Here is a 24,925-nt window from a genome sequence, read left to right as displayed (position 1 = left end):
GAAAATGTAATACTTAAAAATGGTAGACAAATTCCTGTATTCAACCAAACAAATCCAACAAATTCTGATTCTGTATGGTAATCGTTCCTTGTGACAACGCTGACATGCAAAACATAAACCTAATCAAGATGCAAACATTGTTTCAGTCACTGGGAATAAGCACACACAGGTTCAGAAAAATCTGTTTACAAGCTCAGCATACTAAACCTCCAACACACTGTTACGAGGTGAATGGATACAGATGTGCCTTCCAGATTTTTCCAAATGGCCCATTCCGTCTTATTGTGAAAAGAGCAGGATACAGCCATGTAAGGAAATAATCTTTTTTTTTCCAAAAATAAACTTTATTCATAATAAAATATTTACAAAGGAAGAACCAGTGCAAAAACAAAATCTTAACATCCATGATTGTTAAATTCAATAGTGTAAACTTTAAAGAAAAATACAAACAAAAATAGCATCATTGCCACTCACACGGCTCCCTGAGCTGATACCCTTTTCATTGTTCAAGGTGCTTTCCCACCCAACTCTGTCCCTCCATGAGCAGTAGTGGAAGGAGCCGATACCATGGTCCTTCCCCACAGAGACTTAGCACTGGCTGCACTGAGCTTCAGTGTGTCCCTCAGCACATACTCCTGCAGCCTGGACTGCGCCAGTCTGCAACGTTCCCTTACGGACATCTCGCTGTGCTGGAAGACCAACAAATTTCAGACAGGCCGAAGGGCATCCTTCACTGCATTGATGACCTTCCAGTAGCACTTGATGTCTGTCTCAGTGAGTGTCCCTGGGAATAGCCAATAGATCAGAGAATCCTCTGTTACACAGCTGCTGGGGATAAAACAGGACATGGACCCTTGCATCCGTCTCCACACCCTCTTAGCAAATCCACAGCCTGCAAAGAGGTGGGTGACCATTTCTTCCCCACCACAGCTGTCCAAAGGGCAGCATACAGTGGGGGTAATATGTCATCTGTAGGGGAAAGCTCTGACTGGGAGGGCACCTCTCACCACCAGCCAAACAAGGTCTTGGTGCTTGTTGGTCAGACCTGGTGTTGAGGCATTCTGCCACATGGTTTGGACCACTTGCTCAGGGAACAAACCCACAGAATCCAGTGTCCCTGTCCCACAGTGTCTGCAGAACATTCCATGCTGACCACTCTCTTATGAACTTGTGGTCAAACATGTTCACTTAGAAGAACTCTTCCACAAAGGACAAGTAGTGCGGTAACGTTGCACAATAGAGGGACCAGGCCTATCTTCCGCAACACCAGAGACATGTAGAACCTCAGCATGTAGTGACACATGGTGCCCACGTACTTTGGGTTCACACACTGACTGATACAACAACACACAAAGGTAATCATCAGAATGAGGGCAACATTTGGTACATTTTGCCCCTATTCTCAGAGGACTTGTGCATCATGACTCGTTGGACTCGCTCTACCTTGGACCCCCAGATAAACTGGAAGATGTCCTGGGTGATTACCGAGGCAGAGGAGGGAGGAACAGGCCACACTGCACCAAGTACAGCAGCCCTGATGACTAAGTTCTTCCCAGTTATTGACAGAGGGCGCTATTTCCACAAACCCAATATTTGTTTTGCCTTCCCAATCCATTCCAGCCAATTCTTGTTACATGCCTCAGCCCCTCTGAACCAGATCCCCAGCACCTTCAGGCAGTCAGGCCTGACGGTGAAGGGGCATTAGATCGTTTGGGCCAGTTACTGAAGAGCATGGCCTCGCTCTTCCTGCAGTTGGCTCTGGCCCCGGATGCCAACTCGAACTGGTCGTAGATGCTGATCAATCTGCAAACTGACTGTGGATTCGAGCAGAAGACGGCAACATCATTCACGTACAGGGAGGTTTTGACTCATGTGCCTCCACTGCCTGGCAACATCACCCCTCTTATGCTCTCATCCTTCCTAATGGATTCGGCAAAGGGTTCTATGCAGCACACAAAGATGGGGAGAGTGGACAGTCCTGCCTGACTCCAGACTTGATGGGGAAACTGTCCATCTCCCACCCATTGATTTGAACTACACTATGGATATCTGAGTAGAGTAGTTGGATCCAATTTCTGATTCCCTCCCCAAAACCCATTTTGGTAAGCACTTCCCAACATGTGTGTCTGTGATATCCTGGTCCAAGCTGACCAGGCAGGCATCCACCCCTTTGTCCTATAATCATCCATCAGTGTCAATGGATGCAATGTTACTGGGCAGGGTTATCGCTGGACTGCAAATAGTATCTCCAGTTCAACCCTTTAACTGAAGGAGGAACACTACAACAGAAAAAATAATTTTTGATTAAAATTTATAATTAAAAAACAAATGGTGAATTTTAACTCACTATTAACATCAATGCCAAAGAGATTCAATTTCCTTATCAGTTAATTAAGGTTAAGTGCTTGCATAGTCTGCAATCATTGGAAAAAAATTTAATTGACAGCAACTAATGCTATCCTAACAATACTAATTGGCTGTAAGAAACAAATCTTACAAAACAAACATTTAAAAGAATTCTGCACTGTTCTGCAGAGAGTCTTGACAAGGTCAATTATGTTTCTGCCAATTTTTAAAAATGACAATTAAAAATACTGAGATAAAAAGATTAATAAGAGGGAAAGGGAACCTACATTAGCTAAAAGTGATATAATCCTGGTAGAGAAGTACTGTAGCCAGCAGCAAGGAAAAGTAGAGAATTCATGTGAACTCCATTGAAGAGATCTGTCATCCTAATAGGGGTTTATTATTATAATCTATCAAATGGTGAAAAGGAATTGCAAAAATAAATATATAGCCAAATCATGGGAGAATTCAACGCTTTCCAAATAAGCTGGGAAGTAGTAATGAAAGATGGGAACAGACTTTACAGTTTATATAGAAATGACAATCTCACACAGTACCCAAAAACTATTCATGGATGGTTGATGAATTATAACAAGTATCCATAATAATCAGAGAAGATCATTTTAATAGCAGTGGTAGCAATAAACTAATTAATTGACACATAATTAGCAAAAGAACAATAGAAGAGGAGGTGAAAGAACAGCAGAGCAAACAAGATACTGAGAAATGTTGAATTAATATCATTTTTGCCTCAGTGTTTATATAAGATAACAAAATAGATACTTTGCTATGAGATTAAAATATTTACACAGTTAAAGCAGAAAAGGAAAAAGAAAAAACCGACAAGAAAGCAAAATTACAAACAAAACCAAAGATGCACACATCCTAAGAGGAAAAAAAAGAGGAAAAAGCATAATGTTCTATTGAATAGGGGGTAGTGCTAGAGCTCCTCCTTGTACAAAAATGGGAATAACAAACCTAGAAATTATAGATTGAGAGAGAGAAAAGATAAGAAAGATAAATAAAGCAATGAGCATCCAGAGACAGAAAGTGCAATAAGCAAGGATTCCAAAAGGTTAAGACATGTTCAGTCTGATGCATTCTTTGAATTGGTGTCAAAAGAAGAATATGTAGATATTATAAACTTGGATTTTCAGAATGCCTCTATTAAAAACACCATACAATATGCTCATGACAAATGTTGGGCATCAGGGGACAAACAGCTGACTGGATAACAAATTGACCAAAACATATTTACAGAAAACAAAGAACAAGGGCAAAGAGTAGTCTATTTAGATTGGAAGTAAAATAAAACATGACTCAATGCAGAGGATAACTGTTACTCATAATTCAGATTTCATACTAAAATGATCAAATTAAGATTTGGATTTAGGATCATAATTTGCAGACATTGTCAAAGTAACATTATTAACTAACACTATTACATAATATAGGATAAGAAACACAGGAACATTTTATAAAGAATGCAAAAACCAGGGATATGGACCAAGTGCTGGAAGGTGGGATTAGGTTAAGTAGCTCTTTTGCCACTGATACATGAGCCAAATTGTCACCTTCTGTGGCGTAATTTTGCTAGGATTCTACAATCTGTACGGCAAGTACTGTGCATGGTTGTGGTGTCCATATAATAAAAAGCATAGATGTCATGGCAAAGATGTAGAGACTTACAAATATGATACCAGAACAGAGATTACAGGTGTTGGGAAAGAATCACAGTCAGAAAAATTTCTTTTTCAAAACAAGAAAATGTAAGAGGTGATCTGATAGTGTTCTAATCATTTCAAAAGTGAAAATAAGTACATTTTTAAGCTGGTAATTTAGAATGTGGAACTCTTACTGCATGTGATTGAGAAAAATAGCTCAGATGCTTCAAAAATTAACACATCTATTCAGAGTACCAGGAGATGGGAAACAGGGCCTCATAATAAGTTTTTGCAATTTACATTAAATGATTCAGAATCTCAATTTCTAATGTAGGTGACAAACCCACCCCTCTGGGTGCTCCGGTTTCCTCCCACATTCCAAAGACATACAGGTTAGGAAGTTGTGGGCATGCTATGTTGGCACTGGAAACGTGGTGACACTTGCGGGCTGCCCCCAGAACACTCCACACAAAAAGATGTGTGTTTCGATGTGCATGTGACTAATAAAGATATCTTATAAAAGTGATCAATGCCAAGTGGAGTTGTGATAACAGAACCAACAAACTTGCACATTGGTTGTGTAATTAGCAAATTAATTTAAACATAAGTATGAACTAAAATATTCAGTAAAAGAGTAATTTATAAGCATTCCTCAAGGCTGATAAGTGGTAAGCAACATTCATAACATTAGTGCTAGCCATGAGACTCTACACAACAAGAATCAAACTACCTCCGAATGATATTTGAAAGCACCATCATCAGCATCCTGGGGACAAAAAAAAAATCATCCAATGATGACAAACTTAACTCGACCAGACATAAAAATACTAGAAGAGATGATCAGAAGCTAGATATCCAGACTTGACACCCCTTCCAGCTTCTGAGAAGTGACTCACCTCCCAATTCCCCAAAGTCCTCCACAATTGGTAAGGAACAAGGCAGGAACAGGTTGCAATATTGTCAATATGCCAAGATGAATGCAGCTCCGATAATGCAACATCCCACTTGATCCAAACCTAGTCCTCCAATCTAAATATTCATCTAGTCCTCCTCTGGTGATTACAGTAACATCTACAAAATATGCTGCATCAACTCACTAAGGCTTCTTTGACACCACCTTCTAAACCTATGATGACTACCACAGAAATGCCACCAACCACAATTTCTCATCCAAGTTATACCCAACCTGACTCAGAAGTACAATGACAGTCATTCTTCATCACCAAGTTTAAAAATTGAATTCCCCACCCAATAACACAGGGGTTGAGGGGAAAGGGGGGGGGGGGGGGGATAGAATTGTTCAAGGCGGCAGTTCATGTTCTCTAGGCAAATAAAAGCTGGCCTTGCCAGCAAAACCCATGTCTAGTAAATAAGTAGAGGTTTCATAGATCAGGAAAGGATGAATGGGATGGATTTTTCTCTTGTCAGGGAACTTTAAAACTTAAGGAATCAAAATGTACAGGTCCTCTCCAGGTTATGGCAAGGTTCCATCCTGTGAACTGTTCATAACCTGGACAGTTCGCATGATGGAAATGTTGCCAAACAGTTCCCAGGTAGCAGAAGGTGCCTGCACCTCCACAGCAGCCAACGAATCCATCCTGCTGGTCTCCCCAGCGCTCATTCGTATGTTTGAGCTATACATCAGTTGGGCATTCGTAACCTGGGGAGGACCTGTAATTTGGAAAATAATCTAGAATGGAGTAGAGGGACAAAAGTCTCAAAGTATATAAACACACAAATCACAACATTGTGATACTTATTTAAAAAAAAATAACCATAATACCAGCAATAGTGGGAAAACTATTGTCCAACAATGTAGTCCAACAACTATGTCCAACAACGGAACCATTATCTTGGTGTCTAATGAAGTTTTGATACAAGTGTAGCATGAATTTTATATGATGATAAAATTCATGTTACACTTGTATCAAAACTTCATTAGACACCGAGATAATGGTTCCATTGTGGGGAAAAGCAAAATCAGAGCCTCAATAAAAAGATAATGAAGAAACCAAATAATGAATTCAGAAACTTTACTCCCCAGAGAGTGGCGAGAATGTAGAATTCATTAACATAGAGTGTGGTTGAACTATGGATACAGGCGAATGGACTCTTGACAAGCATACAAGGGAGAAAAAAAAACGAGGATTATGCTGATAGAGTTAGACAAAGGGATGGGAAAGGTTCAAGTGGAACATGAACCCTGACATGCACTGATTGAGCCAAGTGACCTGTCTCATACATTCAATGTAAAAACTAAGCATGAGGGGAGAACAGAAAGAGATGTTAGGTTAAGATAAGTAGAATAAGAAAGACATGCAGTACAATTACCAGCATGGACTAGTTTATCTGAATGAGCTGTTTCTCTGATATATTTTGCATTTTACATGGAATACATGTTTACTGAATTGATGGAATTTTACTTAAATCTAAGTCCTCTAGATTCCAAGATTTCACAAAGCCAAAACATACAATGCCAATATCACCACAATTGTTATTTATTTTGATAGCTTGACAAATACTTGAAAAATAATTAAACACTTAAAATATTCTTAACTCCTCATAATATGCACACCAGAGTTTCTGTAAAGTTAGGTCATTGTTAACTGTTTTCACAAACATACTACTGTCTCCAAAAAAAAGTGCATGAACTAATCAGCTCCCACACAGAAACAAAATAGAGTCACTATTTCCAAGAGTCATCAAATTAAAAATGAGGGATGACGCATATGAAAGAGGATGTTATATTCCCAACATATTTTGTTTTTAGAAAAAAATAGCAAAAGGTTTCCAGGTGAATATGCAAGATGAAAAGCAGCTGTCTATGTACGTGTATATGTACATACATACATATACCCAGTATCAGAAACTAAGGAGTTGACCAATCCTCCCTCTATTTCAGATCACAGCATCCACAGATACTCTTATGTTCCCTAATCCCCTGCTTAGGGAGAGATTGTAACAAGCACAAGCTTTTTTTTAAAAACAAAAGGAGACACACAAAAGTTAAATGAAGGAACCAAGTAAAATCCTGTAGAAAAGATTGTTTCATTTACAACATGCAAAATCTTGCATTCCAGTCCTAATTCTCTAGTGGAACATAACCAGTTAAGTTTAACCTATGCAGTTGGAAGCACACATCTGCCTACATCTTTTCTAGAAGAACTAACATTAGTTAAATAACATCCTATCCTTCAAACACAGTAACTCTTAATGCCTGGGACAATTAAAATTATATGACCCTTCAATCCAGTACTTCTCTGATACCTGAACCCATCAACGTATTCTCTATTTCACCTAAAAATATTCTTGCAGCAACCTTGTGCATCAGTGCAGGTTTACTGCACTATCAAACGTACTGACTTTTAGATATCAAACCAATACACTGTGCAAAGTATATAAAAAGAGTGGTTATGTTGCTGGAACAGGATCCCTATTGCTCAGAAGGGATCTTGCATCAACTACAAGATCTACTGCAGTAACTTACCAAGATTCCTTTAAGCATTCAAACCCAGAACTACTACCCTCCAAGTCACACACTAGAAAATAAATAATTCCAATACCAATGACCTTTCATCAATTTATCATGAACCTGAAACATTAACTGTGTTACACAAGAGATTCTGCAGATGCTGGAATCTGGAGCAACACACATAAAATGCTGGAGGAACTCAGCAGGTCAGGCAGCATCTATGGAGGGATATAAACAGTCAACATTTCAGGTTGAGACCCTTCATCAGGACTGGAAAAGAAAAGGGCAGAAGCCAGAATGTTTGAGTTTCCACATACGTTGCTAAGTATTTCCAGCATTTGCTTTTCTATTTCAGAGTTCCAGCACCTGCAACATTTCTATCAATATCATGGGCTCAAAATCCTGGAATTCACTACTTAACACTGCAATTAATGCAAAACTACTTGCAAACCAATGATTCAACTAGGCAGCTCATCATCATCTTAAGGGAAATTAATGATGTGGAAAAGTGCTTGCCGTGGCAATGACACCCATATCCCTTGAATGAAGAAAATCTGCCTTCATGCATCCCACAACTTTATGGAGAACAGGTGAATTCTTCATTTCATTCTGGCCAATATTTATGCCTCAACCAACACAAATAGAAAAAGATCCTCAATCATCACATTGCTATGCACTATTTGGTTGCCACATTTTTTTGCATTACAACCCCAACCACACTTAATTGGTTATAAAGCACATTGGATTGTGAAATATGTTGAACAAGTTCAAGCTCTTTAACAGCTTCAAAAAAGAGAATTGAGTGTCTTCACATTTGTTTAGTTCAGATTGCAAAATGTTAAAACAAATCCCTTCAAAACATGTTTTGTATTAGGTGAAAAGCTTTACTGCACTTTAAGCTGATACAATACATCTGGTTTAATGATTCCTTTGCTGGGCCTCCTCCCTTCTGAATCGTTTTCTGGCATACTCCCATAATGATTGGAAGGCATTAAGCTGAAAATTATACATTATCTGCTCAGTAGGATGTAGAGTTTAAAAAAACAATCTAGGTGTAAAGCAAATTTTATTATAGGTACATAAGGGATTCACCAAAAAGATTCTGGAGCTAGTCAATGCTTTATGTAATATCCTACTTTGTTGATGCACAATGCCTCGGAACCTGCTTCACTGCACTAATTTGTCCACTTACAAAGGCGGCCACATTTTGACTAATGTGCTCAGTTCACCAGTTGGTTATTTTTGTTTGCATCTCTTGAACTACTAATGACCATTTGTGAGTGGGATGGTGAGCATTCTTTTAAAGAAATGCCTGCTTCTTGCAGCAATCTACAAAAAGGTGGATGTCTGGACAAACAGCTGGAGGCCCAGCTCTCCCCGTACACAGAGACTTGGGCCTCTGGATAGACCACAGCGGTCTAACCATCTGTCTTACAGAAATACCAGTTCATAGCATTGAAGGAGAAGTAGAACAGACTTTGCTGAACTTCCCAAGGCTGTTTCAATGTGACATCACCAATAGATAAATGGACAAAATCTAACATCCAATTCCAAAACCTAGCAACTAATAAAATATTTTAAATTTTCATTTGGTATTGATTGCATTGTATGATTATTGATTCAATGCTGCTTAATGAGCTTGATGTAAATTGACATGTGCCTAATTAGAGCTTTCCAAGAGACTTTGCGAAGAAACTGTGTTACAAAAACTGTTGATCATGATATTTCAGTAAATCACTATTAGGTAGATTTCATTGAATCTTGGTATATCATGCAAGATTTATTCTGGTGCCACCTGTTACTACTTTGCATATCAGGCCTACTGATAATATTTCACACAAGAAGGTTAGCAGGAGATCAGAGATATTACCAGTTTATTTACTTCACAACCAAACATAACCTACACCCTTCTCTTCCCTTTTTACCTTTACTTCTAAACAAAACATACAAGCTCATGATTTTTTCACCAAGATTAAAGTCATTTTAGCTGCCCTCACAGCTTCCACGTTAAAACTGACCTCTAAAACCAAGTCAAACCTACCCTATGCCCTTCCTTACCCCAGCCTTGAATTCATGGTAACATAGTGGAGAAATGCATTCCCCCCCCCCCCCCCCCACGCAGTGTCAGATCTCACCTTGTCCACAAGACTTAGATTGCTCCCTTGATCATACCTTCACTGCTATCCACCAAGCATCCTTTCACGTCTCAAACCAAGTGGCATCATGCTACTTTTCAAAATCTTCGCCTCACGCAGACGATTAATACTCAGAATTCGTTCTCGTATGGGTGGTGAGCAAGTGTTTCGTGTGGAAATGTTGGAAATAAAGGAGCAAATCGACCATCAGAAAATCCTAGGAGGTCGGTGGCCCGAGCAGATCCCGACATAGCGAAGTCTCCCATGTACATGAGGAGCCGGGCCTCAGCCGTTTGTCCCCTCCCCGCACCCCCGACAATGGGGCTGTGCAGCCGGAAGGGGCAGCTTGGAATGCTTCATGACAAGACCCGAGTCCCTTTCGAAGGCCAGTGAAGGTTGCAAACCCAGCCTACCAAGACCATCACCCTCCTCCGGGAAACTCACACCCCAGTAGCAGCTGCACCACCTCAGCGACTTCCCGCGCTTTTCGCACTGACATGCCGCACGCGTTGACGTCACGGCATACTGCGGCCACAACCGCCGAGCAAGCCGCGTCGGCGTGGCCCGTTACGTGGGCAGAGCTGGCGACGCTCATTCGAGGCCAGCTTCACCTACTGCCTGGTCGCCATGGCAACCGGATACAGGCCTGTAAGTAACATCTACAAACACTAATATCTTGCAGCGTTAAGATTCAGCGTAAAACGAATTTAGGTTCCGACTGTTGTTGATAACCCTTCCTCAGCCTAGTATTAAGTCTCAGAATCACAGTCATGCCTAAATTAGTGTAAAATGGCCTTAGTGAAATGATCTTACAATGGGAGGATTGGAGGATCAAACCTGCCGAGTCTATTTATCTCAGCCTTGTCAGTTTTTGGCTCGATTCTGGTGCACGGTTAGATATGCAAGCATTTATTTCAAACGTGTTTATTTGTGAGACTGAAAAGCAAGATTGGTTAAAAAAGCAAAATAGATAATCAAAACCAATAGAACAACTTCAGAACTGCGATCTGTAGGAGGTGAAATCGACATTTTTGACAAATTAAATTTTAATCATTTTCACTGCCAACATTTTTCTTCTCGTGTGAGATAATACATAGTTATCCATTCAGCAAACTGTAATAGTCTGGAAAGTACGGCACTGTTGGCAGAAGCTGAAATTGGAACCATGGGGGGGGGGGGGGGGGGGAAGGGGAAAGAAGCAGAATTAAAAATGCCCCAAAAGATGCTTTACACTTTTCTTTTGGAAAATACTGTGACACATGCCTGAGGAGTGTGTATAGTTTTGCAAGTTCTTACATGTAGAGCATAAACTAAACACAACCTTACTTCATGGCAAATACAGGTCCTCCCCAGGTTACAGCAGGGTTCCATTCCCAAGAATTGCTCGTAACCCAAACAGTTTGCAAGACTAAAATCACAGCCGCTAACCGAGTTTTCACATGGCAGAAGATGCCTTTCAAAGGTGGGTTGTCTGGAGAACTTAATTTTCATTTTGCCATTCTTAACAATAAATCTGATATTAACAAATTTAGCCCGAAGTATTGACATTCTTTTAAAGGATTATTTACTGCAGAAGAGGTTTTAAATGCTATTGGGGAATTTATAAAGGACGCTACTGCTGGTTCACAAGGCATGTTTCTAGATAGATTTGCCAATTGGACATCAATGTGTTAATCAGAATTTATTCTTCTTGGGTTCGTTTGTCTTGGCAAAATTCCAGCTAGTGTCAAGAACAACTGGCAAATCCATCTCAAACACTCGTTCAAATGTATGAGCTGAATATAAATTGGGTATTTGTAAGCTGGGGAGGACCTGTAGTCTCCAACTGAACAACAAGCAGGATACAAATAATGTAATATATAACCATGTAACAGACTATTGAGAGTTATATGGTAATATATTGCTACAGTGGTTATAGGATGTGTAAAGATGTGTAAAGACTGTGTTCTTTAATGGCCACGTTCCTTCTGTTGAAGGTATCCCCACAAAGCTGTGTAGTAAAGAGTTCCAGGATTTAGACCTAACAATGATGAAAGGGGAATGAATACATTCCACATGATGATGCTATTCCCATATGCTGATGTTCTTGCTGCCTTGATGACAGAGGTTTTTAAGGAGATGCTGTCAGATTAGCTCATGTGAGTGAATGCAGTTTTTGTACACAGGAAGGAGTGGTGATGGAGGAAGTGTTTAGGATGGCATGAGATGCCAATGGGGCTGCTGTGCTGTGGATAATCTCAAGCTGCATGTGTGTTATAAGAGCTACACTAATCTAGACAAGAATATTCCAGAACTTTCTTGCCTTGGGCATTGTTGATCTTGAAAAGACTTTGGGGTGTTAAGAGGCAAGTCAATTACTGTTGGATACTATGCCTCTCATTTGCCCTTTTGATAGTAGTTATGTAACTGGTCCAGCTGAGCTACTGGTCAATGGTAATACTCTGGGAGTGGTTGGAGGATGACTCTGTGATGGCAGTACTGTTGAATATCAAGCATAGGTAATTAGACACTCACTGGAGATGGTCTTAGTGTCACAAATACTGTCACCAATCTGCCCATATTGTGTATGTATCCAGGCACGGACTTCATTTTCATAATTACAAACAGAATTGAATACTGCACAGTGAATTTTCCTGCAGTAATGTTCTGGGATAGGATGTTTCACTTGTAACAACCACAGCATCTTCCTTTCTGCAAGTTACGACTCCAGTCATTAGAGCGTTTTCCCCTTGGTGATCGTTGACTTCAGTTTTACTGGGGCTTCCTTGATTTCAAACTCGAATACTGCCTTGGTATCAAGGGCAGTCATTCTTGCCTCAGCTCTGGAATTCAGCAATGGAATCCAAATTTGGACCAATGCAGTGTTGAGGTCTAGAACCAAACAGATCTGGTGAAACTCAAAATGGGCATCAACGAACAAATGCTACTTGACAGTACTGTTCATGACACCTATTATTTTACTAATTGAGGGTGTGGAAATCATTGAAAACTTATAACAGGAGGCTGTTCTGTCCATCATATCTTTAGAGACCAGGAGCTAGCAACCTAATCCCACCTTCCAGACTGAGAGCAATCATTCTGCAAATGACAGTTCCACAAGTACTTTGTTATCCAGCCATCAGTTTTATGACAACCCCTTGTAAACAACTGACTGGTGCCATACTTGTTACTTTAAAAAATCTAACTACCAGATATTTTAAAATATTAAATTATTTTAAAATGACCCATTTCAAAGGCTGCAGGACATTCCTGTACAGGGCTATATGATACAACACCTATAGCCTATTCGGTGCTTTAAGCCTTATTCCCTTGCTGGATGGTTATCGATTGATCAGCAGCAGCTTGTCTGGCCTGTTCCCTTTGGAAAAAGTACAGATGATCAGCAACAATGGTTGAGTCTGGACAGCAAGTCAGTCCAGGACAACCTGGCCACATATCTCTGCCCCTTATCTCAAACTCAATTTTAGTAAATGTGTGACCACTAGGTTCATATAGCTTTCAAATATGCTAAAATTCCCAATTCCACACACAGCATGGAAAAATAATTTTCAAAATAATTAAGTAAATGAGTTGTATCAGACACAGCCATATCTTTAACACAACATTTTCTGATAAGGAGTAATATAGCTTTAAAGAATTCTCATTTGATTGGAACAGACTCAGACAGCTGCAAACAATGCTTCTGAAGGATGTGTTGTTACTCATGATAATACCATGATCAATACTGACTCAGTTCAAATGGAAATTCGTGAGAGCACCACCAAGACACCCAGCAATAAGACAATAAACAATGGTCCAATACATTGTTTCTAAATGATCAGCAGAATGATGCAATTACACTTGCAAAATATATACATTTTGACAAAATTAATCCTGGGCTTTCAAAAAACAAAAACAGCACGCAACAAAACGGTATCCTATTAATTTGGTATGACTTTAAGGAATCTCATATTCAGACTTTAAGTGTGGCATTCCTTTGGAGGATAAAATGATTAGAGCATTTGGAATAACAGCAGACCTAATGGCCACAGATGACTGCTTCAATAAGAGCATAGATCATATTTTCACATTACAATCACATGGAAGGAAACTGAAGCATCCAAAGGAAACCCATGTGCTCACAAGAATGTGGTCACTGGGAGAACATGGAGTTTCCCACATTCCAAAAGCATGCAGTTTGGCAGGTTAATTGACTACTGTTAATTGCCCCTGGTGTGTGGATGAATAGTTGAATCGGGGGGGGGGGGGGTCGGGTCGGGGTCACTCAGGGCTGAGAGTAAAGGTTTGATGGGAATAAAATGGGTCAGGATAGGATTAGTTACACAGGGTGTTCAATGATTGGCACAGACCCTGAGCCCAAGGGGATGTTTCAGTGCTGTATCTCTGACTCCTAACACTACAGACTATTGAATCTATGCTAGCCTTAAGCAATCCAAGTCAATCCCACTCCCTGACATTTCACTGTTACCTCACAATTACCCTTTAACAGCCCCCTGATTTTCTTACCACCCATCAATATGAGGAGTAATATATAGTAGCCAATTACCCTAACAATCAGCACATCTTCAGGATGTGGGAAGAAAATGGAGCACCCAGAGGAAACCCACATGGTCACAGGGAGAATGTGCAACCTCTACACACTCAGCACCAGAGGTCAGAATCCAACCTGGATCACTGGAGCTATGAGATGACTGTACTACCTGCAGTACCACTGTACTGCATCCACATTCCAGCGAGACCTAGGGGTTCATACATGAAAATCTTTGTGTTTTTATGCCTTATTGATTTCAAAGTACAAGATCCTGAGCTTTATGGATGGAGGCATAGTGGAAATTAAATCCCCATAAAACATGTTTTATACAAAAACATAAGTAACAAATCCAGGTGGTCTCAAACTCTACCCTTTATGGTTTAACAGAGGCAAGCAAAGTACAACCACATGAGTCCTGATAGGTGGGCTTTTTTAAAAAATTATTTTAATGGAGGAGAATGGAGACTTTTCCTGCTTCATTTTCAGTTTAACCACATAATTAAAGGAAGGCAAGAACCAGTGTAGAAGAGTAAAGTAGGTGCCTTATCAGAACTTTTCAGCCAAGAGCAGGAGGAATCCCAGTGCTGGGACACCAAGCTTCCCACACCTGCACACTCCACCACTATTCACCATCACATCTTTGCATTTCTATACAAGACAATCTTATTCAAGTGTGGTTCATTCACTTCAAATCATGAACTCTAGGCCAATCAAATAACAAGTGATTAAATAATAGTCATCAACAAGCTATTGGAAAAAAGTTCCTGCCTTTGAGAATGCAGAAGCCAAGTAGGTCTGTAATGAATATGCCAGAGTGTTTTAATTTGTCAACTAAATAATTGAGAGCACACAGCTCACTTCCAGATTTGTGTTTTTTTTTAAAATTCATCCAGAAAGCCACAAGGAGATGTGAAATTGTGTAGGATTATTGAACCATCATGGTCTGTTGTAACAGGCATTTCATTCAGGCCATCAGATGTTAACCATTTCATACTCCGAACAAACCTGATGAAAAATAGTGGTGCTCCTGCTAATGAGTTTTAAACAAAGGATTTGAGTGGCTTCTAACAGTTGGTATTATTTATGAAATCAAAATTAAGCCCAGGGAACAAAAAGGGCAGTAGCAGCATGGATGGAAAATTGGCTAGGAGACAGGAAACAGTAGTATTGAACTGAAAAGTATACAGAGATGTTCTTCAGGATTCAGACCACTAAATTTTCTTTCTATATTAATGACTTGGTTTCCAAATTTTCAGGCAAAATAAAACTCAGAAGCATAATGATCTGTGAGACAATAATAATAAGACTTTAAACAGGATGCTCAAAGGTTATTGTAATGAAGTGGATAAACTGGAGAAGCTAATTTATTCTCTGTTCCATGGAGATAGAAATGGGAGCTATTTAAAATCATGAAGGGTCTAGATATAAAAGATAAACAAGATGTTCCCATTGGTGGAAGGGTCAAGAACCAGGAGACAGAATGAAAGTAATTGGCAAAAGAACTGAAGGGACAAGGAATTTTCTCTTTTAAAAAAGTGGTTAGGACTTCTTTCATTGAACCAACATAGACTCAATAATCCTCAAGACCATCTTCCATGCTGTAGCTTCTGTGATGTACACTGACCCAAAACAATACAGTATTAACAGAAACTTCAGGTGCCAAATTTAGATGCATCCATCTGGCAGATCATGTACATCTTCCCACTGCTAAATATGCATTTGCCATTTCCAATGCATATATCATTAGTAAATTAGGGTTTTCAAAATCCCATGCCATCCTACATTTCATACTGTTGTGAACACTCACACTTCAGCTCATAGAAAGTACAAACTTGTTTCCGGAAATTGTCCGTTATCTTGGAAGCAAAACAAAATAACTGTAGATAATCCAAGTCACAAGCTGCCAAAATGGCTTTAATTCCATGTTGAGAAGCACAAGAAAGAAATTGTTATTTAACAATGGTCTAAGTACCAAAATTATTACAAGTCAGTACATGCTAATTTGCAACATACACAAATCAGGCACTGATTGGTACAGAGGATTTGCAAGTTCATTTTTCACCTTTAGCACATGAAACAAACAGAATGAAAGACTTCAAGTCTCTTTCTGAAATAAAGAATGGAATCTGAGAAATCTCAGTTGGCAATATGCTCAGAGGACAACATTTCCTTCAATATTGGCATATTCATTTTAAAAGGACAGATGGCCATCTTAGGAAATGGAATGGTACATTTGAGAATCTTTGAGATTGGTGATAAGAGCACACTATTGGAGCAAAGTGGTTCAGTGATTGGTTCTACATGCTTGCTTTATGTGCTTTTGTCAATACAGCAAAAATGACAATACATTTCAGCACAGATTTCACAAAAGATTTGAAAGAATCAGTATGTAACCAAGTTAATGTACAAAATGGCAAACTGCAGAGCAAAAACTTGCATTTAAAACACCTTTCAATCTCAGTAAAACATTCAAAGTGCTTCACAACACTGATTTCAGCCATTTATGATTCTACATGTAACATAGGGAAAGAGGACAGCTAACACAAACAGCAATGAGATAATTACAGTAGCTTTTTTCAGTAATATTTGAGGGATAAATATTGGTCAGGACACTACCAGAGTCTCCTGTTATTCTTCAAAAATTGCCACAAATCAGTTGCTCTACCTTTGTAGGGAAGATGGGGATCTAGTTTACTATCAATCCAAAGACAATCTCCTGCAGTGCAGTTATCAGTCAAAATTCCACTAAAGCATCAGGAGAAATTAGATGCCCAAAAGTCAAAGAGGGGCTTGACCCCCCTCCCCCAACACTCTCAGGAGGTAAGATTTCTACCACAGAACTTGCACACATTGCTGCAAAAAGATTATACACCCAATCCATAAAGCATGAAAACCTCTGAACCCGCATGAAATACCTCATGCAACATCATACAGGAAACTATGACACTGTAGTGTGATCTAAAATTAATATATTATTATCATCAGGAGGGTAAAGATTAGGTGGTGCAATTTTAATTAAGTATTCTAAACATTAATTTCAGAGACAAGTGAAAATTAAATTTAACAATTAATACAAAGAGTAATAAATGAGCCCTTCAAGTTTTTGACCTAATATGGAGTTAAAACTTCACAAACACCCCAAATCATCAGTTTGCATGTATTTAGAAAACTTATTAGGATGTTCAAAACAAAAGCATAACACTCAGCAGATGAGGTGGTTTCTGTAGAAAAAGAAACAGTTAACATTTCAGGTCAAAAGACACCATCAGGACAGGGAAACAATAAAAACAGATTTAAAGTTGCAGAGAAGGTGGTAGGAGCATGGACAGGACAAAAGGAACATCTGAGATAGCACAGGACCAGTCAAATGGGTTAATAGGGACAGGTAGAAGATAATTATGTTTCTTTGACCAAGTTATAGGTTGCTAATACATATCCTCACTGGATTACAAACACCTGACTTACGGACAGCACAGACACATGAAGAGTTTGGGAGACCGGCGAGATGGATGGGGATGGATTTGCCAGCCGCTGCAGAGCCTAGCGGTCATCTTCTGCCAGGTGGGAATAGGGCATTTCCACATGCCTTCTCTCCACCCCACCCACTGAAGCCATTCTTCCCTTGCCTGCTTGCTCTCTCCCTTCGCAGCTGTTTCTGTGATCCTCTTCCACACTCTGTTTTTGTTCATCTGTTCATCTCTGCCTTCTGAATAGTTCAGGTTACGAACAGTTCTCAAGAATGGAACCCTGTCATAACCTGGGGACTGCCTGTAGCAGGGCTGGGAGACACGTACAGCCCTGCTATTAGGATATTCCTTTGGGTCAAAACCTTTCCAAGTTATTTAATTTAATAACATTTCTACTTGTAACATGGCAAAACTGACCAATATTTTATTTATTTCACAACTGTCAACCATACACTTTTTATTCCCTATAGAAACATTTATGTAAAATAACATGATTGAGACGCTCCATGCTATAAAGGTTAGTATCTACTAAAATAAGTTCCTGCTATATACAACAGCCTTATTTTAAACAAAGGAAATATGGTTAGTACCCTTTATGTGTGTTCAACTCAAATATCAGAATGTGTGGATACACAATAGAATTTTTAAACTTGTAACATGGGGTAAAGGAATGAAAGCATCAAGTATTGATATTATCAAAAAATTCTGCTTACCGATCCATACAATCTGCCATCTTCATTCATAGCAAGATAACGATTAGCACAAATTCCCTTGATTGATATGACTCCGATAGATTCTGCCTGCAGTTGCAGTTTAACTGGAAAAAATGGTTTTCAAAATATATATTAGATGTCATTAAAACAATTTCCAAGAAGGTTTGGGTTAGGGTGGGAGTAATGCCACAGATTGAAAATATTTTTTATTCACAGGATAAATGGAGTTGCTGGGAATGTCTAATAATCCTTAATGCCATGATGCCTTCTTGAATTAGTGCAGCCTGCATCAATGTCTTATAGTACTGTTACTTATGCAGTTCAGGAAGGTTTGATCCAGTACCAGTGAAGAAATACCAATATTTTTTGTCAGAATGGTGAATCAAGGGAGGCGAATGGCAGGATAGAAAAGTTAGAAATAAAAACTGAGCTAATATTATGATGGATAACTTGCAGCAGAAATGGCCAGTCCTGATACAAAGAAAGTGAACTGCCCAAAGTTATGGAATTGAGTCCAGAAGGCTACAGTGTGCCCAGACAAAAGAGGTACTGTTCGAACTTATATTGAGCATTGTTATAACTGTGTAGGAGGCCACATACAACTAAGTCAGAGTGGTCATGGAATGGAGAATTAAAATGTCAGACAACAGGGATCTTGAGTCACTCCATGGACTGAACACGGGTGCTCTGCTAAGCAGTCACCCAATCCATGTTTGGTTTCTCCAATGTAGAGAAGACCACATTGTGAATATCAAATATAGTACACCAGATTGGTAGAAGGGCAAGTGAATCATTGATTCACTTGGAAGGACTGTTTGAGTCTCTGGTTGGTGGGGAGGGAAGAGTAAAAAGACAGGTGTGGCATCTCCAGTGGTTGCATGGGAAAGTGGTGTCAGAAGGGGAGTGGTTGGTGGGGACAGAGGAGCAAACCAGAGAATTATCCAGGGAACAGTCCCTTCAAAAATGCTGAAAGGGGAGAGCAACCTTTTAAAGTTGAAGATATGCACATGAAGTATTAGTAATATAAATTTAAATTCACCCAAAAGTTAGGAGTTACAAGATCTCTTTTCTAATACCTATAAAGATCCACTGAAAATAGTTTTAGTAGTTCTAACTCCGTTAATAGTGGACATTTAAAAAAAAAACAAAACAAGATCAATTCCAAGGTAACATCAAAAGCCATTCTTGGAGATACCAGAGAGTTGGTGCTGGAGATGGAAAATGTCACAATATTGAATTACCCAGACATTTGGGGTGGAGAAGCTGTGGTCAGAACTGCATCCGAGTGGAAATATTTCACGCTGGGAATTTTTTAGCATTGAAGTCACTTAGCCTGAATACAAAGATTTATTGCCAAAATTACTTTATCTTATGGTGGCATCACTTTTCTGCTTAAATTCACATTATCACTATAATATACAAATGCAATACATCACAAAAATTAAAGTACTAAATATTTTGCACTGATGTCTTTAAAATTATGAACATCTATATGCTCTGATATACAGCAAAAATTGTATATCAAATCTCCTCCAGATAGCTTTTTTTGAATGAAACTAATAGTTTAGTAATTGTGTATGTGATGTTGTGAAAGCAGTAACCAGTTAAGTTGCTTGTGCCAGCTGTTAAAACTGGGAAAGAGGCATAGCTGAAGTCACACGTACACAAGTACAGGACTGCAACCACAGTTATAACCCAGCTATTACATTTAACTGTGAATAAATCTGATGCACCCACCCACTAACAGCACAAAAGATCAGATTAAATGCAGACACACAAGACAGGAATCACTTTCACATACTGGCATTGTTGCATACAAAAGAAATTACTCTATTCGACAATCAAAAGATATTTTGAAGCATTTACTTACATCTAGTCCCATTTCAAGATATTGGCTTTATCGTATTTGCATATTGTTAACTGACTTTAGAGGACATCCTGATTGGAGAAAACATACCCTACCAACTGCATTCCTGGGTTTTCTCTGATTCAATGTTACATCCAGAGAGTCTATAATAAACAAGGCCACCAGATTCACACATTATTTCATGTGTGAAGCAGCTACCCCTCCTATAGCAACCGGTAGTTTCCTATTAAACTTAATTCATTATGCAGGTGATTCTAGTGTTTGCAGAGGCCTACAGATCCACTGAAACAATCAGCAATTTCAATTGTGGGAAGAGCAAAAGTAGAATTCCCAACCCAATTTTTTTTGTAGTACTTTTCTTACATCAACAATCCCTCCCTGAGCACTGCCTGTAGAAGCCCTGGAAACAAGCAATTAAAGATTTCTTGCTAGTCTGCTGCCATCTTGTGAAGTCACTAACTACTGCTGTAGCTCAGTGAGGTCACCCAGCCACCAGTGCCAAGATTCTCAAACATTCAGGAGGGAACTATGTGGAAAGACTTTTTAAAAAAAGGGAGAATGGGGAGTTAGTGGCACTCAGGCTTTTAAAACATTTTAATGGGATTAACTAACGCTGCAGAGACAAGAGGATTTTGTGTTCACTGAGTACATCTTCCAATTGTTATTGCGGACTACTCAGCTTCCAGCTTTAGGAGCATTTCAAGTATAGAGATGATGACAATAGTATTTCAGGACCAGCTCAAGGTTGGTCACCTATTAGTGTGGAAGTGAAAATCATAGAATGCAGCTTGGCGAATCATGAAACATGGGGAATAGATATCACAGATTGGGAAGGGAGGCAAAAAGGTGGCAGCTGGAAAATACGTAAAAGAACAGGAATTGTTTCTTGCAGAACAGGAAACAGCAATATAGTAAGCAAGAGAGAAGCCAGAAAGAGTAATTCAAAACTGAGAAGGTTAATGAGAGTAAATAGTGAAAAATTTCCAAGACAGAGGGAGGAGACAGGAGTCATATTAGATCATGAGATTCCTCATCACATGACTGTTGAGATAGAGACAAAATCTTAATGTGAAAGCAGATAAGCTTTTGATTGAAAAGCAAGGAAAACTGTGGGAGAGAGGAAAGAGGGAAAATAAGAGGAAGTGCTTTAAGTAAGAGTCCACCTGGCAGCCAGGGCTTATGGTGGTGGAAGGATGATAGCAGATGAATGGAGTTACTAGTAGAATACTTCTGGTTCTCCTAGCCCACAAGGAATATTAGAGAGAAAAAAAAAACAGGACCTACCTTTGGGAATCAGTTGATTTCTCCTCAGTTTAGATGCTAGACAACAGAAAATTCAATCTTAATCCCCTTTAAATTCAAATTGGGCACTGATACTGTCAGCAGACTGCAATTTCAGAACATCAGCTGGTCCTCACAACCGAAAGATTATGGCCCAGTTTTTCCAATTTATAGCATTGGATTGCATGTTCTTACCTATTCTCAGCTGAGGATTAAATTTCTTTGCTTCAAGTTACTAATACTGTTACTCAGAAGAAATCAAATGCATTTTCTGAATTCAAACCTTATTTATTACAGAACGAAGCAGAAAATGCTCTACCCAGGATAATTCATGTTGTTTTGTGTATTTTTAGGCTGGGTTTTTACATTGAAGCTTGCAATATTTTTGAAAAGCAGTTTGGCTCAGAATTCTTATTCAGAAACCTCTTTATACACCTCCATGAAGTACCGTTTGGAATCATTCCATGAATTAAAATACACCTTCCACAGAAGCCCTCTGCAGTTTTGTTTTAATGTTATGAGAGATAGAGACCTCTCTCCAAAATAATTTATTATTTAGTCATTATAAGAATGTCCAAACTTTGGAAAAATTTCATGCGAGAACCAAACCATGACTTCTAACTATGCAAGATTTGACCTAAACTTTTCTAATGCAAGACCATCATGTACCTACTTAATTGGGCAGACATTCAAAGCTCTAGCACTCAGGCAAAAGTTCCACCTCCTACTGAGCTGATCACCAGTCCTAGAACACATGCGCTCTGCTGTTGGATGCCAATAGAATCCAGCAGCAGTACACAAACTTCTGCAGATTTCCCAATATCTATGCTAGAAAATTTAACTGCTGAATCCATGCCTGAAGATGAGTTAGACTCATTGTTTTCTTTTTGGAGAAAAGACTGTCAGGTGAGTACAAGATCATTTCCTTTTAAGTAAATTAAGTAAAGTGCATTTAATTATTTTGAACTCATTTTTTAAAATGTAAAATGCTAAAAAAATTTTGTAATTAATCAAATTTAATTAGTATTTTAGTAGTTTTGTCATAGCCATTCAATTTAAACAATAGAGTGATGAATTGGGGGGGGGGGTGGGGGGGTGGTGGTAGTAAGGGGAAGAGAAAGAAGAACCTTATCAGCTGTCAAGGCAATCCAAATTAAAAGAGCTTGTTAGTTGCATTCAGAGAGACCCTGCATTATGGTAAGCCTCACCAATCAGCTGCGAGCCAGCTTTCCAAAGGAAGACAACATCCCGTACCCATTGGAGGTGAGAGCAAGCTCCAAGGGCAGGAAATAAGTGAGCTTGGGCAGTAGATCTGGCTAACAGAAGTAAAACAAAATCATTTTAAACAATGTAAAGTATCAACATTTCAGTGTTTATAAAAAAGGCAGAGACAAGCAACATTTTGGAGATGAAAATTAGCAGTCTTTCTCAGAGAAATTGGGTGAATGGGAGCTCTTTGAGAGTTAAGTAGGAGATTAAATTTGCAAAGTCTCCTAGTCCAGCCAATAAGACTGACAAAAGGCAATCACCTTTGGTCTTTTAACTGGAAAATTGGAGACAATTTCTGATTATCCAGATTTAGATGATGGATAAGCTGTTTAAAAACAAACTGCTGGTATATGTAGTGATGGGATTGGAGGGGTCATGCAGAGGTGAAATTTAGTATCTTCAGCAGACCCCTGAAATGTGATTTTTTTCTTCCCCCTCCCCCCCCCAGATAAAGCCCTCCAAGTGTTGGGGCAGCATGTAGTTTGGTGGTGGGAGTGGGGATGAATAGCCAGAATTGATCTTTTAAAGGACTTAAAAGGTAACTTTGTAGAGGTAGGAAGAAAAATACTGCACAAAATTCTCCAACCTGTGACTGGAAAGGCAAGAGACTGACCACGTAGGAGAGGTGAGAAAATATTCCAATTTGTCTTTCTTAGATCCAAAGTGATAATCTCACTTACCAGCCCTTAACTCCATTTTATTTATCCCCACCCAGTTTCTGCATCTTTTTGAAACTACCCCATTTAATCAGTCTAAATATTCACTCTCTCTGCTTGTTGTAGTATGAGCCATCTGTCAAATATACTGCAGCAACTTGTCATTAGCTTCTTGGAAATCATCTCTTGAACCTCATTAACACCATGGACGAGATCACTAGAGTTGTGGAAATACCTACTGATCCTCCAAGTTGCATACATTCCTGAGAAATCTCTTTCCATTCCTTCATCTTCACAGAATCTAAATCCTGAAACTTCCTCCCCAGCGGTACTGTGGCATTATTAACTAGACAGACAAGAGGCAGAGGTTCACCATCGCCATCTCAAGGGAAACTAGGGATGGGCAATACATACTGGCCTCATTATTAATGCTCACATCTCCTAAATTACTTAGTGTCATATTGAAACTTGGATAAATAACCTTCTAATCTTTCATCTTGTCATTAATAATAAAGTGAAAAACTGCAACCCCAGTATGATTTCTGTAGGACATCACTTATCACAGCCCATCAATCAAATCAACCCTCTGGCATTTACATATGCCAAAGACATACGTGTTAGGAGTTGTGGGCATGCTATATTGGCACTGGAAGCATGGTGACACTTGCAGGCTGCCCCCAGAACACTCAACACAAGATGCATTTCACTGTACATGTGGCTAATAAAGATAACTTATTTAAACAAATCAACCCATGTCAAAAATTGCCTTCAATGTACTAATCATTTTCATTAATCTCTAACAATGAGCAATGAAGACAGTTCTGAGTTGCAGAAATTTATTAAAATAAAAAGATAAATTAAAATGAAAAAACAAAACAATGAAAATACTCAGATCAGGCAGCATTTTTGGAGAGACAACAGTTAAAGTTCCAGGTAAACAAGCTTTCATCAATACTGGAAAAAGTTAGAGATAAGAAATTTAAAAATACAGAGAAAAGGGGGAGAAACAAATAACACAGGAAAGGTCTATTATAAAAGGTGGAAGGCAGGAGAAGGTAAATGACAAAAGTGGTGAGTGCAAGAGGGTAGTAAAGGGATTACTCAATAACAAGAAAGTCTGGAAGAGATGCAAGTAGAAGGCACAAGTGTCGAAAATTACATATAAAATGCTGGAAACGTGAAAGGAAAAAGACTGGAATTGTGGATTTTCCGGAAATGTAGAACTCGCTGTTAATGTTTAAAATGTGCTCAGTTAGAACACCTCATTTATCACCCCTATTGTTTAACCTCTCTTGCTTTTCACTTTTACCTTTTGAAGCTCGTTTTCTATCTTTTCCTGGTTTTGAAGTTCATCAATCGAAACATTAACTTTGCTTTTCTCTCCACAGATGCTGCCTGATCTGAATACTTCCATCATTATCTATCTTATTCAAGATATCCAACATCTGCAGTATTTTGCTTTTGGATGAAGGATAGGATGATGGATTTTGAAGCACAGGCAACCCTTGTACTTGCATTACAGAG

General features: G+C 39.0%; 1 protein-coding gene across 2 annotated transcripts in view; it reads right to left on the bottom strand.

Moving 5' to 3' along the window:
- fgf2 (fibroblast growth factor 2) overlaps positions 1-24,925 on the bottom strand; it is a 62,871-nt gene that overhangs the window by 13,170 nt on the left and 24,776 nt on the right. Inside the window, exons 2-3 of one of the 2 annotated variants that reach the window (XM_052036972.1) lie at positions 18,329-18,432; positions 16,037-17,927 (exon numbers count right to left, since the gene is read on the bottom strand). In XM_052036972.1, the coding sequence (XP_051892932.1) occupies positions 17,610-17,927; positions 18,329-18,432 (422 nt within the window). In that variant the 3' untranslated portion in view covers positions 16,037-17,609. Of the gene's footprint in view, positions 1-16,036; positions 17,928-18,328; positions 18,433-24,925 lie in introns of those variants that run through there. The other variant, XM_052036982.1, reaches the window with a different exon arrangement.

The sequence above is a fragment of the Pristis pectinata genome, chromosome 2 (assembly GCF_009764475.1).
Source record: "Pristis pectinata isolate sPriPec2 chromosome 2, sPriPec2.1.pri, whole genome shotgun sequence".
NCBI classification, from domain to species: domain Eukaryota; kingdom Metazoa; phylum Chordata; class Chondrichthyes; order Rhinopristiformes; family Pristidae; genus Pristis; species Pristis pectinata.
This window is presented reverse-complemented; position numbering and strand designations above follow the sequence as displayed.